Source organism: Microcebus murinus, chromosome 14 (genome assembly GCF_040939455.1).
Source record: "Microcebus murinus isolate Inina chromosome 14, M.murinus_Inina_mat1.0, whole genome shotgun sequence".
NCBI classification, from domain to species: domain Eukaryota; kingdom Metazoa; phylum Chordata; class Mammalia; order Primates; family Cheirogaleidae; genus Microcebus; species Microcebus murinus.
The window spans coordinates 5,496,010-5,513,665 of NC_134117.1; the positions used below are offsets into that span (position 1 = coordinate 5,496,010).

General features: G+C 48.4%; 1 protein-coding gene across 1 annotated transcript in view; it reads left to right on the forward strand.

The window, feature by feature from the left end:
- Positions 1 to 17,656, forward strand: part of ADAM12 (ADAM metallopeptidase domain 12) — a 298,041-nt gene that overhangs the window by 196,968 nt on the left and 83,417 nt on the right. The window contains exon 5 of the mRNA XM_012781371.3: positions 5,547 to 5,623. Within this exon, the coding sequence (XP_012636825.2) occupies positions 5,547 to 5,623 (77 nt within the window). The remainder of the gene's footprint in view (positions 1 to 5,546; positions 5,624 to 17,656) is intronic.

Consider the following 17,656-nt stretch of genomic DNA (forward strand, 5'->3'; position numbering starts at 1 on the left):
CATGCGGTTTCGCAACCTTGAGGCAATGAGAGAGGGGAAAGGGGGTGCCGTCTAGGCAAGTCTGTGCAGGGCCGAGCCACAGGCCACGGGTCCCTGGGGCACAAGACTGTCCCAGGCATGACAGCCACCTGCTGTGTGTCTCCCTGGTGTGACACCTCCAGACCTAACAAGCCAAGTGTCTGCGAACCCACACCACCCCTGGCTGCTTCCTGCCTCTCAGCACCAGTGCACAGAGGCAGCCTGGACCCTAGATCCGGGACACACACTGACCTGGAGACTGTCCCCAGTGGGCACTGCTGGTGATGTGGTCCGTGCCCCTCTCCCCACCTCGGTCATTGCCTAAGCGGGCCAGACCCCCCAGGGCAGTCGGAGAACACATCTCCTCCGCTGCCTGGGATTGAGTTTCCCAGGCAAACCCATGACACAGTGTGACTACTGCGTCTTTCTGAGCTATGAAATGATCGACACAATGACTTCCATTATAAACACTAAATCACTTTTGTTTAAACATTCAGTGAGTCAATTGGAAAACAAAAATTTCATGAAATTGTAATTGTCCTAGAGAATCTGGAATTTGGAGTTGTAGTAATTACGATTATGCTTAGTAATCTAAGAAGTTAATCACTGTCAGGAGTGAGCAATGGTCTTGTTAGCTAGTGGTCTGAAGGTGAGTCAAAAAGTGTGTTAAAGCCAAGAAGTTGTTAGCACTAGTGATGACTAAGAGAAGTGAGACTGTTTACTTTAAGGAGAACGGTTTGTGAGAGCTAAAATCCAACCCTTCTCCTCTTTGTAAGCAATATTTCAACCAAGCTGTTGAACTGGAAATCAATTTGATACTAATTTGTTCTCAGCTCATGCTTTAATGAGCTTATATTTTCTGTGTATTTAATTTGAAAGTACACTTGATAAATAATCTATTAAAAATAAATTGAGATTGAGAATAAATGAGTTTGAAATTTCAGAGGTCAGTAATTAGGATTATTGTTACCATTTGGTTTTTAATTTTTTACCCAGTATTTAGCTGCTCATAGCAGCATTTCACATTTCTCTAAAATGGGGCAAATCCTGCAACATATGGGACCCCAAGGATCTGTAATAGTCAAAACCCAGTCATTCTGGTCACCCCAGGCAGCCAAAACTCTCAGAGCAGCCACCAACCTTTCACTCGCCGAGTCATCTTTAGCTTTGACAAGGCTGCCATGTGCCCAGGCTAAAATCCTGACCCTGTGTGGTAGGGTCTGGGAGGGGGCCAGGACCCCTCCCATGTTCTGGGACATTACAATCCAATTACGTGATCTCCTCATGGCTGGGGAGTTATTGCCGTGCCTCTCCTAAGTACCCAACTGTTGTCTAGAGGGAGGGGACCCTGGAACTGCTCAAAATTTATTTCACACAGAGGTTAAGGAGGCAAAGCTGGTGGCAAGGTCTCCCCTCCCCAGTGGCCCAGGTGGATGCCTAGTGGCTGGCTGGGCAGCCTGTCCTGACTGCTCCCCAGGCGTCCTTTGCTAAGCCGCCACCTGCTTATTGTAGAGGGCAGCTTCACCAGGGGAAGAATAGGGTGCTGTGAGTACCACGCTGCTGCACCTGAATCTTCCAGCCGAGCAGGACCAGCCCCATCCCTGAGCTGCCTGTGCACAGTGCTTTCCCTCTGCGGGCCACTCCCTCTCCTGCCTTGGTCCCTGGACACCAAGCCTTCCCACTCCTCAGTGTCATGCGGGGGATCCAAAACAGAGCCTGCATGCAGTGAGCTATGATGACACCACTGCACTCTAGCCCAGGTGACAGAGGGAGACCCTGTCTCCAAGAAGAAGAAAAAGGAAAAGCCTGCAATGTTTTCATGTTTATTTTTTGCAATTGACATGATCCATAAGATAGAAAATCCAAGATATGCTACAAAGTATTAAACTGATAAGATGACCCAGCAACAGTGTGTGATACAAGATCAACTTATAAAATCAAAAGCTTTCTTTACATTAAAAATAGCCATGTATATGACATAATAGGAAAAAAGATCCTATTCATAGCAACAAATCTATATAATACCTATATATAAGCTCAACATTTTCCAGTAGCCACATGGGAAAAAAAAGTAAAACTAGACTGAAGGACATAAAATTAACTATAGTAAAAGGAAAACACCTACCACATACATGAATAGGAGCACTCCTTATTGTGAAGAGAGAAGTTCTTCTCAAATTGGCCTGTGCCTTCAATGTAGTACAAGCTCAAATCTCAATGGATTATCATGGAGCTTAAAATTTGATTCTAGAATTCATCTGAAAGAGAAAATAGGCAGTAATTATAGCCTAGAAACTTTTGGGAAAAGAACAGTACCAAAAGAACTTGTTCTTGATAAGTTTGCCAAGACAACTAAATGAGGGAAAGAATAGTTGTTTCAACAAGTGATTCTGGAACAACTGGATGTCCATGTGCAGAAGATTGAAGTTGGACTTATAGTTTAAGCCGTATGTAAAAGTGAATCCAAAATGGATTAAAGATATAAATGTAAGAGCTAAACTTGTAAAACTCTTAAAAGAAAACATAGGTATAAAACATCATGACTTGGTTAGAGTTAGGTAATAGTTTCCTGATATGACACCTAAAGTATAAACAACCAGGGACAAAAACTAAGTATAGTAGACCTCATCAGAATTTAAAAATTTGTACTTCAAAAGACCCAATAAGACATTGAAAAGACAACCCACAAGATGGGAGAAAATAATTGCAAATCATATATCTGATAAGGGCCTTTTATCCAGAATATATAAAGATCTCTTCCAACTCAACAACAAAAAGACAGTAGCCCAACAAAAAATAGACAAAGGATTTGAATAGATATTTCTTCAAAGAAGATGTACAAATGGACAATGAGCGTATGAGAAGATGCTCACCATCATTAGTCATCAAGAAAATTTAAAACTACATCGAAATACCATTTCACATCCACCAGGGTGGCTATAATCAAAGAATAAACAATAACAAGTATTGGTGATAACGTGAAATTGGAACCCTCATTATTGCTTATGGGGCTGTAAAATGGTCTAGCTGTTATAGAAAGCAGTTAAACATTAGAGTTGCTGTACGATCCAGCAATTTCACTTATAGATATATGCTCAGATATCACTTGTACTATATATTCGAGAGAACTGAAAACATGTGTCCACACAAAAACTTACACAAAAACATATGTCCACACAAAAACTTACACACCAATGTTCATGGCAGCCTTACTCATAATAATCAAGAAGCAGAAACAACCCATATATCCGTTAACTGACCAATGGATAAGCAAAAGCGGTCTTATCCACCCAGTGGAAGGTGATTCAGCCATAAAAAAGGGGTGACATTCTGATGCACACTACAACGTTAATGAACTTGGAAACATCATGCTGAGTGAAAGAAGCCACAAAAGGCACATATTTTATGGTTCCATTTGTATGAGATGAACAGAACTGGCAAATCCATGGACACAAAAAGTAGATTCGTGGCTGCCAGAGGCTGGAAGTGGGGGAATGGGAAGTGAATCCTAATGAATATGGGGTTCATTTTGGGGCGATAGAAATGCTTTGGAATCATAGCAGTGATGGGTGCACAACAATGTGAATATACTAAAACCCACGGACTGTATGCTTTAAAAAATGTGACTTTTATGATATGTGCATTTAATCTTAATTTTTTAAAAATGACTTGCTCCATCTGATATCAAGTGCCATATAGAGCAGTAGTAATTGGAGCAGTATGGAATTGGCACAGGAGCAGATAAACGGGTGTCCATCTCAGTGGCGAGCACAGGTAGTGCCAAGTGGAGCCACAAACACATCGTCTGTCTGGAGCAGGCGTCCTCAAACTACGGCCCACGGGCCACATGCGGGTGTTTTTGCCTATTTGTTTTTTTTACTTCAAAATAAGATATGCGCAGTGTGCATAGGAATTTGTTCATAGTTTGTTTTTTTTTAACTATAGTCTGGCCCTCCAACAGTCTGAGCGACAGTGAACTGGCCCCCTGTTTAAAAAGTTTGAGGACCCCTGGTCTTGAGTGTATGTCAAGGTAGCACGTCCCATGGGTGAGAAGAGGAGAAGCAGTGGTAGAACTCAGCCGGTTCTTATGTGTTAGGAGAAAGTTGGCATCCAACCTCACGCTTTCACAGCAATAAATTCCAGGTGGATTAAAGGGCTCGTGGTAAGATTATAAAAACAGAAGAAAATAAAGGGCATATTTGTGACTTGAAAAAAGCCACCTTAAGTTATGCACAAAATGCATAAAGAGAAAGATGGGTACATGTAAATTTATAAAAATAAGAACAAAAGGTATGACAGTGTTAAAAGACATTTCCCACATAACAACAGGCAAAGCATTACTATCCCGAATCTATAAAGAACTTCTAAAACAAATAAGAAAAAAACAAACGAAGTAGTAAACATCCCTACGGCCCTCCCATCACCATGCTTTTGTTGACTTTCAGATGATCCCAGAATTCTGTCCTCTACTTTGTGACAAAGAGGTCATCTTAGCCCTCTTCTCCTGGTGTTACCTTCTTTCCTCCATCACTCGATTCCACATGGTCCGTCTGCTCAGCGCAGTCAGGCTAGTCTTCGTTGGGCAGAACAACCGGACGCTGAGCCCTGCCCTGGAAAGTGAGTCACCACAGTCTCGAGTGGAGGAGCCGTGTGCTGAGACGGGTGCAGTGGGAACAGCCCAAGTGTCCACTTCTCTTTCCCCTTAGAAGATGCAGCCCTTTCCCTGTGGGGACCCCGCATGCAGCTGGCATTCAGGGGACCTGGGTGAGGAGCCCTGAGCAGTCAGCCACCTAATTGGGGCTGCAGCGTAACCTTTGTTCAACAGTGAAATTAACCTCGATTCAGGGCAGGTATCTGTCTTCACGAAGGAAGCGTCCGTGCTGTGGTTTCTTTTTGTAAGCAGTGACGTCAGGAAAGACTAGGACACCGAGGCATGTCACATAGGGATTTTTGTCTTAGACTTAGAAGATTTTCCTGTTTTTTTTTTTCCTGCTGAGATAGACTTTCAGCTCTCAGTGGGATAATCCAGCGAGGTCCCCTCTCTGTTTCTTCACCAGCCCCCTTCCTCTCATCTGCTTGCCTGTTTTCCTAAGCCATCCATTCAGACCTTGTCATACCATATCTCACAGTGTGCTAAAGTACCCCCTGCAGTTCCTCGTCTCATTACAGAAGACGATTTGCATGAGGGTGAAATGGTGATGCCAGTGTGATCTGTTCTGCTGCCGGAGTTTGTGAAACGTTCTGCATCAGGGCTTGCTTGTAGGGTGTCAGAGAGACACGAGTGCAACTGGGGTGCATTTGAAAGCCCAATTGCTAGTCTCCAAGTAAATCGGATATTCCTGCTGTGGATCCTGGCTGGGGGACGTTGGGCTTTGCATTAAATATTAAGACGGCTGGTGCAGTATTTCGTGTAAAAGGAAATTCTATAGCTAAAAACACACGGAGAGGATTAGAGGCAGGTGATTTTTTTTATAAGTGAGCAAAAGGATGTAATGACTGACCCAGCTTCCTCCGCTCCTCCCCTTTAGGGTCATTGCCACTACCACGGGCACGTGCAAGGATATCCCGATTCCACGGTCAGCCTCAGCACTTGTTCCGGCCTCAGGTAAGTGGCCGTGACTGTGGCGGCTCTGGTCCTGAGCACAGCCACTGCAGGCGAGCTCTGTCTCTCCTGTTGGCCGTGGAGCGCCGAGAGTGAGCGCCGCGGCAGCCACACCTGCACCTGGGCGAGGAGCCCCTGGCTGCACCGCTCGCACGAGCGCGGCCGCCCGGGGTGTCGGCTTCTCGTCCGGGGCCCACGTTCAGTGCCGCTCTCAGGCCGGGGAACTGGCTGAGCTTTGGCACCCAAGCATTTTGCGACTTATCTTTCATTTATGTGGCTCTGAGGCCTAATCGTTGCCGGCGTTGAAAGACAGGACATCAGGTGTTAATGTTGAAGGTACTGGCTTAACAAACATTTAGAAGAGCCTCCTCTCGTTAGGAAGCGAAGGAACTGGTTTAACAGTGATCACGGTGAGTTGGACACAGGCGTGGATTAGTAGGGGTTTCGCTGCTCTGCTGTGGGCACGGTGTAAGGAGCAGTTATTCTGCGTTGGGGACAAGCCAGTGCTGGGCTTCACTCATGGCCCCTTCCGCCCAAGTGACAGCTATTAGCCATCAGGTGGCTCTTACGTGTGCCCCAGGAAAACCATTTTGCCTGACACATTTGCAGCTGCTGCAGCCTTTTTGCTGGTTTTATCTATTGTGTTTGTGAACTGACTGCTTGTATCCACCACGCCCTGGGTGGCTTTGTCACCCGGCAGCAGGGTGAGGTTTTGTGGGAGGGCAGCCCTGGGAGATGCCACCAGCTCGGGTTAGAGAGCGGGTCGCGTTCCATCCATGGGCGGTAACTGTGGTGTCTCTGTGCGTTCTGCATGGGATCGTGGAGAATGAGAATACACGTGACACACGCACACACAGCAACAACATACACCTGCTAGTTCTTCAAAGTAGCTGCCTTGATTTCCACTCCAGCTGGCGGAGAATGGGAGTCCTGCTCCCTCGCTTCCTCCCCAGTGCGTGATATACCTGATTTATTGTGAAGCATTTGCCATCGGGATCCAGCAGTACATATACAAGGCTGTTCCTCTTTCCCCTGCACGCCCCTCCAGTTGGACTCGGGTAAAATTGCAACCGGGGTGTACTTGCGTTCCTCTCACTCCCGTGCATGCAAACACACCGTCAGGGACTGGGCTGTGTGTTTGTTTTTGTAAAAAAATAGTCACTTCATACACATCACTCCACAGCTTGCTTTTGTCACCTGACCCTGTTCCTCCTCGTCAGTAAATATAAACCAAAGTCACTGAGCAACTACACACACTCTGGCACACAACTCGTGCAAACTGCGTTATCTTTAAAAAGTATTGTTGGTGTCCCGTTTACGTGACGCTGTTGAGCTTTGAACCTGGGCAGCGAAGGAGGTGTCCTGTTTGAATTTGTTGCTCCAGTTACTTATCAGCAAGCTTTCCTCGAGCACTTCCCCAGGGCCAGCGCTGTCCCGGGGTCTGGGACACGGCACTGAGCCACACTCCAGGAGCACCTCCCAGTGGAGGGAGCAGATGGTGGGCAGAGGGTAAGGCACGTGACGTCCCGGGGGGAGTAGGACTGGGGTGGGGGGCAGGAAAGGCAGTAGGTGGTCAGGGAGGCTCTGAAGGAGGTGAGGCGAGGCCGTCAGACGTCTGCAGGCGGCACATTCGCAGAGGGGACGGCAGGTGCGCAAAGCCCCTGAAGCGGGAAAATGCCTGGGGCGTTCACAGAGCAGCCAGGTGGCCTGCGAGGCTGCAGTGGAGAGGGGCGGGGCCGTGGAAGGAGATGAGGGCAGAGGGGAAGGGGAAAGGCCGGCTCAGGAAGGGTCTTGGAGGTGATCAGATGTCCTTCGGCCCCTCCGCTGTGATGGGTGCCAGGGGGGGCTTTGGCCGAGGTGACGTGGTCTGGCTTAACACTCCTACTGGGGCACTCAGCTGCCAGGCCGGAAATAGACTGGAGCGGGGTGTGGGTGGGGGCAGTGTGCACAGGAGCAGGGGCCCAGCCAGCTGCCTTCGCGGGATCCTGGCGAGTGATGGCGGGGTCTGGACAAAGGTGGCATCTGGACACATGAGAGTCTAGGAACATGGTCAACGGGGAGGCTGGCGACTCCAGCTTTTGCTGGTGATCTGCATCTCAGACTCTCAGATCGCTTCCCTGGGGCAGCGTGGGGCACAAACGCACACAAGCACCGAGTTCCTGCTCTTGAAGCAATTGCTGAGGACATGCACCGCCAGGTAGGGGCTCCAGGGCACATGCAGGCCCCGCACGAATGGTGGGTGCTCAGGAGAAGGTGGAGGAGAGGAGAGAGTTTTTGGAGCAAGGAGGACAGGACAGCCCATGAGCATCGGGGAGCCGAGGTACGGGAGGAGATTTAAACGATGGAGCAGCATCTCGAGGGGCTGCAGGGACGTGTCGCCGGTGGGGGTGGGGTCAGCCAGGTCTCTGCTGGGGGAAGAAGGTGAGAGGACTGTTGAGGATGGGCTTTGGGTGGGAGGATTTGAGGGTGGACCGTGAGTCCCAAGAGCACAGTGGGAAGGGCGAGAGGCAAAGGGGGCACGGCTGGGGGAGTTAGAGCATTGGAGAGTTGCAGAGCGGAAGGGTCAGTGTCCGTGGAAAAGCAGTGCTCCCAGGGGGGATGGATGGGGAGGGGATGGGATGGGCTCAGACCTGGTAGCGTCCAGGGTGAAGGTGAGTGACCGATTCAACGTGGGTATTCCAGGCCCCCTGGATAGATGTTCTCACCCGGAGCCTGATAGCCAGCCGGGGCAGTGAACCAGCCGTGGGACCGGGGACAGGGCGCTGCACCTGTCTGAGCCATTTCCTTGGTATGGAATGGAGATGACATTTCTAGCTGAGAGGGAGGTTTTGCAGATAAGTGCAGTTGCCCTGTGGGAGAGCCCAGGCCTGGGCCCACTGGCGGTGAGCAGCCAATCAAAACCCATCAGCCTCTTGAGCTGGTCTCGCGTTCTCTGGTTCTGGGGCCGGGCCCGTAGGGAGGTGTGTTCGCGCCGCACTCCTGGGTTAATTCCACCCAAGCGCTGCTGCTCCTGAGGGAACCAAAGCAGAAACGCACACGGCCATGGAGGTAAGGACCACCCACCTGGGAAGGGAAAACCCATGCTTCACTATTACGCTTATCATAACAGGGGCCTTGGAAGGTGGACCTCTTTGTTTAAAGGCCATGTATTAAAGGCTGAGTATTTTCTGGTTTTGATTTGAAATTAAGGTCAGTGTGTGCAAAGAAAAGAAAAGCTAATTCAAACTAGCTTAAAGAAAAACAGAATAACAGGGATGTTGACTTATGCTACTGAAGAGTCCAGGGATGGCTTCAGGCATGGATGGACCCAGGGTCCTAATAATCAGAGTGCATTTTCTTTCTGCCTCTCGCCTCTACTTTCCCCTCTGTTAGTTTCATCCTCAGGCACTGACTTAGCTTGGGCTGCCATAACAAAATTCCGTAGCCTGGTTGGCTTAAACAATAGAAATTTATTTCTCACAGTTGTAGACACTGGAAAGTCCAAGACCGAGGTGGTGACAAGACTGATTTCCTTCTGAGGTCCCTTCTCTTGCCTTGTCATCGTCTCGCTTTGCACTCGCGTGACCTCTCTGTGTGGGTGCATGGAGAGAAGCAGCTCCGGTGACCCTGACAAGGGCACCAGTCCCAGCGTGGGGGTTCCGCCCTCGTGACCTCATCTGAACCTAATCAGCTGCCAAAGGCCTCATCCCCTCACACCATCGCGTGGGGGGTTAGGGCTGCTACACGTGAATTTAGGGGGTACATAGACATTTAGTTCATTGTAGGCACAGTTTTGTCTTGCAGGTTGTTTTGGTAACAAAGGGTGTGCCAGCAGCCCGAGGCTTCCCTCCTCTGAGAGCAAGTGCAATAACGAGGGCCTCTCTTCCAAGGTCGGCCGAGGTCCCCTAAGCACGTCTCGGTGGCTCTGACCGGGTCACTGGCCCGTCCCTGAAACAATCACGGAGGCCAGTGGGGAGTGCAATGCTCTGGTCCCCAGGTGATGAGCCTGTGCCAGCCCAAGGGGACACTACGCTCACAGCCCAGAGTCGGGGAGCAGAGAAGGGGCGAATGGTTTAAAGAACAGCCGTGAGCTCTTGCCGGAAGGAGGACAGATACGAGCCAGGGATGCTCGGAAACAGACAGGCCTCCCCCAGCAGTGGTTATGAAGATGTTCTAAGTCATCAAAACTGGGACCGGCCATAAATGGAGGCATCCAGGATGGGTCAGATAATTTTCAGATAATTCTTTTCTAGGGATGCCAAATTGTTGATGGGTAGAAAGGAAAAAGGGGTACCTACAAGACGTTCCTAGTAGGTCCTGTTCACATCAAATAAAACAACTTATAGACCAGCAACATTAGCTCATTGGGGGGGAACAACTAGGTAGAGTGTCCCAGAGTAACATTCAAATGGGACAGATCTGCCTGCAGTGCATGGCCACGCTGCTCGGTCACCACTGTCCCCCCCCCCCGGCCTGCCCTGCTGCCACCCTGTGCTGGGCATGCCGCCTGAGACCTGCAGCCCCCCACAAAGCCACAAGGAGCCATCGGGGTCCCCGGTTCCTCCCACCGAACAGCCTCAGTCTCGCCGGCCAGACTCTGCGTGTCTGAGCCCCGGCGTCCCGCCCGCAGCACCTGCGCAAGTCCCCCGCCCAGCACCTGGCACGGACCGTCCTTTGGCAAAGGGGAACACTGTGGAATCCTGTGGCTAGGATTTCAGGAAAAGCCAGAGGAGTGAGTGCCGAGCCGTCTGGTGTCGGCCACCAGGAGGGAGTGGGAGCGGTGTCGGGGAACACGGTGTCGGGGAACACGGTGTGGGTCTGGTGAACTCCTCGCTATGGCGCTCCTGAGAATTCTGACTTCCCCGATCCCTGTGCTGCTGTTGGGAGAGCAGCAGACCATGCACCAACAGAGAAATTCCGGAGTCGTGCAGTCAACTTTACGATCTTGCAGAATCAGACCAGAGTGGGGAAAAGCTGTGCTTGATCAACTGCTCACTGACAGAAGAATCCGTGGAGGTTGGGAAAAAAAAAAATGCAACTGTAGTAGCACCAGCCGGGACGACATTAAGAATGAAAATAGGAATTAACAATTATGTTAAATATGGTGTGTTCCAGAAACACATCGAGATCCAGGAAGGTGGAGGGAAGCTGGAGTGTCCTGGGAGACACATTAATTAGAGCCCAACGGATTCTAGTTTTGCAGAGAAAATGCAGAGACAGACCATTCTCTGTTGCTTCGAAAAGGCTGGATCCAAACTGGGCAGGCCAGGAAACCGCGTCCCAGGTTAGAGAAGAGGTGGGGGACTGAGTACGTTGCCTCCGAAATCCGAAGCTTGAAGGGAAAAAGATAAGGGGAGAAAAAAAAGACGTAAAAGTCCCAGTAGAAATTGGGCTCAGAGAGGAAACAGCTCCTGAGCACAGGGGATGACGTGCAAATGGAAAATAGGTCATAAAAATGAGCTCAGCCGTGGAGTTTATTCTTACTTTGAAATGACTCCAAGCCAAATGTGGAGTTCAGGCCATGCACTGATTCTGTCCTGTGTCACATGTCCCCCACGATGCTCAAGCCCCAGTCAGTACAGTTTCGGTGCAGTGTTCACGCACTCCTCTCGCTCCTACGATCTCTTGCAGCTTGGTGCCACTCATCCCTGCCAGTGAGTGAGCCCACGGGCGTGCCTGTGAGCCCCAGATACTCGTGACACTGCGGCGCACAGATACCAGACTGTGGGGAGCCAATCCGGCGCTCAGCCCAGAGGAAATTACCTGCTGTACTTTGTCAGAGGACAGGTGTCCAGCCCCTGCTGGGGCCTCAAAACAGCCATGCCCCTGTCTTCTGACTGTATTCATAAATGTCACGTTCCCCATACCCCTCTCCCCAGCCTGGGGCATGAGCTCCTTGGGGATGAGGTTTTTTCACTCACTCTGGTTCTCTTGCTCCACCCTCTCAGTTGTGGCCTTGTGCTTTTGGAGTGAGCCACGTGTTCTCCCATCCCCTGCGGGCGTGGTGGTTAAAATCAGGCTTAATTTTGCCGGGCGCGGTGGCTCACGCCTGTAATCCTAGCTCTGTGGGAGGCTGAGGCGGGCGGATTGCTCAAGGTCAGGAGTTCGAAACCAGCCTGAGCAAGAGTGAGACCCCGTCTCTACTATAAATAGAAAGAAATTAATTGGCCAACTAATATATATATAGAAAAAATTAGCCGGGCATGGTGGCGCATGCCTGTAATCCTAGCTCTGTGGGAGGCCGAGGCGGGCGGATTGCTCAAGGTCAGGAGTTCAAAACCAGCCTGAGCAAGAGTGAGACCCCGTCTCTACTATAAATAGAAAGAAAGTAATTGGCCAACTAATATATATATAGAAAAAATTAGCCGGGCATGGTGGCGCATGCCTGTAGTCCCAGCTACTTGGGAGGCTGAGGCAGGAGGATCGCTTGAGCCCAGGAGTTTGAGGTTACTGTGAGCGAGGCTGATGCCACAGCACTCACTCTAGCCTGGGCAACAGAGTGAGACTCTGTCTCAAAAAAAAAAAAAAAGGCTTAATTTCTTAAGGAACCACCTACTTTAACAGACGTGAGCGAAGCTCTCACTTACCAAATGAAGAAACAGTATCTAGGGTTGTAGACTAGAGATTGGTTGTGATCATGGTGATTTCCACTTTAAATGGGGTTGATCACACCTGAGCACAAGGTGTACATGCACCCATATGCACTCACATGCACACGCACTCACACGAGTACACACTCCGTGGGGTGGTGGTGCCTGGCATCGGTCATGCTTTATTCCTCATCATCATTACAGTCTCTGCTGCATGAGGGCAGGAGTGGGTGTGATCGTCACCGTCCTGCACGGCCACTGACTAAGGCACAGCCTTCTCAGGGACCTGGTCCCGATGCTGGAGCTTGAAGCTGACGTGAAGCTTGTCCATGTCTCACTCCGGTTTTTGCCTCAGTCTCCACTTGACCACCTTCCCGTGTCTCTGTGTCTCCTCTCTTCTGGCTCTTAGAAGGTCATGTGTCGTTAGATTTAGGGCCACCCTAATCCAGGGCCATCTCATCTTGAGATCCATAATTACATCTGCAAAGACCCTTTTTCCAAATAAGGTCACATTCATGGGTCCGGGGATTAGGATTTAAACGTGTCTTTGGTGGGGAGATTATTCAGTCCCCTGCAGTGACCTTGGGGTCTTGACACTGGTTTCCTCTTAGTCAAAAGGGCTCGTGTTATCTGCTGTACAGGATTGCTGTAAATATTAGGGAAAATAATATATGTGAGAGTCTGGCTCATGGTGTGGAGTTGCTTTTGGGGTGATGAAAATATTCTGAAATTGTACAGTAGTGATGTTTGCAAAACTCAACGAGCATACTAAAAACCGTTAGATTGCGCGCTTTACAAGGGTGAGCTTAGCGGCTTGTGAATTATTTCTCAATAAAGACGTTGTTTTAAAAAGAGCCTGACTTGGGCTGCCTCTTCGTAAATCCTAGCTGCTATTATTATTATTGATGTGCCAGCGACAACTACTCTTAAAATGTTTTATGATAGCTTAATCTTTTACCTCTTTTGTCGCGTTTCCCCGCCGTGGTTACGAGTTCCCTTTGGGACGGGAACCAGGGGCAGGATGTTTGTGCATGTCGAGCCCAGGGCCTCGCACATAGCAGGGGGATGACGAACGTTTGTTTTGACTGCACCTGAGTAGTTCACACGGAAATGACTGGTTGAGAATAAGCTGTGCGGTGCTCCTGTGTTAACTAATACTGCTGCCGTGTCTGCTTATCAAACATCCATGAGGTAGGATGTTACTTTTACCCGTGAGCTCCTCCACAATAAAAAAAGGACTGAAATGAAATCTCATGCCAACTACATTTCCAAGTTATGATTGACAGCATGATATTAAGTCCAAAAGTCCTTTTCCAGGAAATTCAATTAGCAATTGAACACCAAACTAGCCGGGATAATTCGTGTTTTCTAATCATTATCTTATTACAGGTTGGTGGAAAGCCATGCACCGCTGTCCTGCTCACCTGAGCGCAGTAGGAGAAGTCAGAATAAGAACAACATTAAGCGGCATCATTGCCTGGTGCACCATTGCTTCAGAGATTAAAAACTGAATTTCCAGAAGGATAAAAGTGTATCTTGAGGAAATACAGGACTCTTGAGTTTTCATTTTGAAAGCAAACAAAGTCAACTTAAAATTTCAACAGATTCCTCTCTGTTTCCATTCCAGGAAAAAAAAAAAAAAAAAGAACAGGACTTTAGATTTTAAAGGAAGGCCGCTGGTTTTCAAGGCAGTCGTTGGGCCTCTTGCTTTTCTAATTCTGCGTCCATCATGCTCCTCCCTGCTCTGGGCCCCTCATCCCTGTTCTGGGAACCTTACCCCTCTCAAAACAGTGCGGAGGGAAGCAGGTGAGCATGGAGGTTAAGAAAGCCCGGCCCTGGCCACGGGTCAGGACTGGGTCCCCAGCTCTGCCACCTGCGCACCACGGCCAGAGCAGCAGCCGTGTGAGCATCCGAGGGGCAGTAAATGCTACGAGTGCAGCCCAGAGCCTGGGGCCGAGGAGGAACACCATAGGGCGGCCCTTGCCACCCCCCAAACCCCTTTCCTGCCCCAGAACTTGGCTTAGCCCTTCATGATGGCTGGTCCAGCGGCTCCACACCCTCCTCCTGTCCCTCTAGGAAAGGAACCCACAGTCTTTATCTTCCCAAACATAGGAGACTCTTCTGATCTTTCTCCCCTATTCTACCAAGGGGAACAGAGCCCCATATTCAATGTGTGCTGCATTTAAATTCCATGCTCTGAGATCTTCCAATTCCCAAGTTTGCAACTAAATATCTATGACATTCAACTTAAAACAAATTACATCCACTTATCTGACTCGGGGCCAGTAAGGGCTGTGAGAACATCAAAATTGTACATCTCAGAAACCCTGAATGCTTGAATTTTGTGTCCGCTCTTGTTTCCAGCAATCTTTAGGGCTAAATGATTAATTATACCTAAGACAGTCCAAAGCAATTATTTAATTAGGCTGTATTATAGGCTGCCAGTCATTTGGAGCAAAGGAAAGGCCTTTACCCTGGTTTCTCAACATCTGGCCTTTGGATGACTCAAAAGATAAAAGGAGATATGAGAACATTTTTATGACTAACAATTTCTAGAAATTTTCCACTAAGTAGAAAAACTTTTTCAGCAATTTGTTCTTCATGATTAGAACGTGGTGACATGTCTTACTGTAAATGTTCAGATTATTTAGATTCAATGCAGAACAGAAAATGTTGCAATAGGAAATGACATGGCGCTATTTTCTTTTTGGGGCAGGAAGGTCAGTTGTGCTCATTTCTACTTTCTCCTTGACTATTTTTCAAAGTTCTCTGTCTTAAGCTTTTTAAAAATCAACTTTAGTAAACAAAAATGCCCCATTACCCATTCTGAAGTTAGAAATATGTTTTATTTTGTAAAGATCATCTCAAAGGAAGAGCTACAAGCCACCCCACAGAGTTGGCGACAAAAGTAGTGCTTGAATGATCCACTTGGAGATACCCACAGACACTAGTTGGGAGGAAGACAGCAGCTACATGTAATGACTTTTAATCAATCTGGCCTTTAGATGACTTAAAATATAAAAGGAGATATGAGACCATTCCTATGATGAAGTAACAATTTCTAGAAATTTTGGATTTGAAAATATTTTAAAATTCTTCAGTTACGCCAAACCACGTTGGGCTCCCCCATCTCTAAAGAGTTCAGTGTCTTGACTTCTGGTCGTGGGCAGATCAGCTCTCAAATGGTGTGCTGCATTGTCCTGTATGTCTCGGTGCTGTCTCATCTATTGGGGTACAAGCGTCCAGGCATGTTGCTCCCACTGCCAATAGCACCCCCATAAAACAGGATTTGTGGTGTAAACCCGTTGGATGATAATGAATTGATCAGTGTGTGTTTGCTCACCACTTATCTTCAAAATAGATACTTGACTAACTCACCCCTCTTCCTTGCGTAGCATTTGAGCATTGAAATACCATCATTCTGTTAAAGTTCGAGTGGTGAAATACCTATCAGTGGGCTACCAGTGAGCATAGGCTGAGTGAATGAGCAAATAGAGGAGCAATAATAAATGACACACGGACACCTTGCACAGTCCCTTCTTTGGAAAGAAGCTCAGATTGTCTGAGGCAAACTGCTAGAGTCTACAGCTTTATTAGCTGTTTCTTAAGGAGTGAGTCATACGCAAACCCTTGGGTGGATGCCATGTAAATTATGTATTAGAGCTAATGCCCTAAACCTGTAGTCCATGGACCTTATCCTCAGTCCTAAATCTGCTAAAATCATCTGCAAAGTTTTGTGGTTATGTATATGTGTGAAATATCCTGGGGAGAAACTAAGGAAGTTCATGTCTCAAAAAAGGTTAATTGCCATTGTGTCCGAGGCGTCCATTTACGGTGAGATGAATGTTGCATGGATACTTTGTGTGTTTCTAAAGTGGAGAGATGCTGGCCACCTTGCTAAATAATGTAAGATGCTAGATACACGGGAGCTGCCAGTCTGCTGTTACCCAAGTTGCCATTTCTCCACCAAAAAAAACCCTTATTTTCAGCATCAGAAAGCACTTGTAAATTAAAGTGCTTTGCTGTCTTCCCTTGGCTAAGAGAGAAATGAGAACCAACATGCAGGCCAAGGTGTGCCATCGCTGGAGAGCAGACAGCGCCCCAGGCCAGCATTGTCCATTTCCAGGGGGCAGAACACGGCCTCAACCCTGAGCTCCAAAACCTCAGCCATGTGTCACGGTCCTTGGCTAAGTGCCACCTTCTGTCTCTGCAGGTCACAGTCTTTAGCAAACTTGTTCCTTCGTTAGAAGAATCTGTACTTTTATTCTCTAAACTGGAGGTTGGCTCAAAGGGTTCTTTCTTAGTTCCTGTCCTTCCCGGAAGCGTATCGATCTTATTAACGCTGTGCTCACACCAGGGAGCCACGGATGACCAGTATCCCTGTGGGCAGAAGTGCTATCAAAGCATAGGACTGTCCTGAGATTGTCACTGTTTGGCATAACACGTTGACAGAAGCCTAAGCCACGGATCTGCCTTTATTAATAAGAAAGGGAACTCCGACCATTCGGGCACTGACGTGGGGCCTCCACAGAACTAAAAGTTTGAATAAACTGACATAGCAACCCTGAGAAGTAGCTACTGTTATGCCCATTTTGCAGGTGAAGAAACTGAGGCTTGGCCAGGCGCGGTGGCTCACACCTGTAATCCTAGCACTGTGGGAGGCCGAGGTGGGCGGATTGCTCGAGGTCAGGAGTTCGAAACCAGACTGAGCGAGACCCCGTCTCTACTATAAATGGAGATAAATTAATTGGCCAACTAATATATAGAGAGAAAAAATTAGCCGGGCATGGTGGCGCATGCCTGTAGTCCCAGCTCCTCGGGAGGCTGAGGCAGCAGGATTGCTTGGGCCCAGGAGTTAGAGGTTGCTGTGAGCTAGGCTGACGCCATGGCACTCACTCTAACCTGGGCAACAAAGCAAGACTCTGTCTCAAAAAAAGAAAGAGAGAGAGAGAGAGAGGAGGGAAGGAAGGGAAGGAAAGGAAAGAAGGGAAGGAAAGGAAGGAAGAAAGGAAAGGAAGGAAGAAAGGAAAGGAAGGAAGGAAGAAAGGAAAGGAAGGAAGGGAGGGAGGGAGGGAGGGAGGCAGGCAGGCTCAAAGAGATTAAGGAGCACGCGGCTGGTAGGCGGCAGACTGGACCTCAAACCTACCGAGCTCCAGAGGCAGCTGCCCAGGCTCGGGGCTGAGGCTCCTCCCAGGATGTTTCTGTGCTCTGCCCGGAGCTGTCCGCTGGATCCAGACACCAGACCTCGCCTCCAAGCGGCAGTTCTAATGCCATGTGTACTTTCGTTGGTTCTTTTATTCACACATCTCCCATAAATTAAACAAAATAAAAAAAATATATAAATTTGTACTCATCCTTATGTCAGAGCCCATCAAACATTTAGGAAAATATGGCTGATCAGCATAAATAATTTAGATGTAAATTAGTTGTCCTTAAAAAACAATTCCCTCTGAAATGTGTCTGCTAA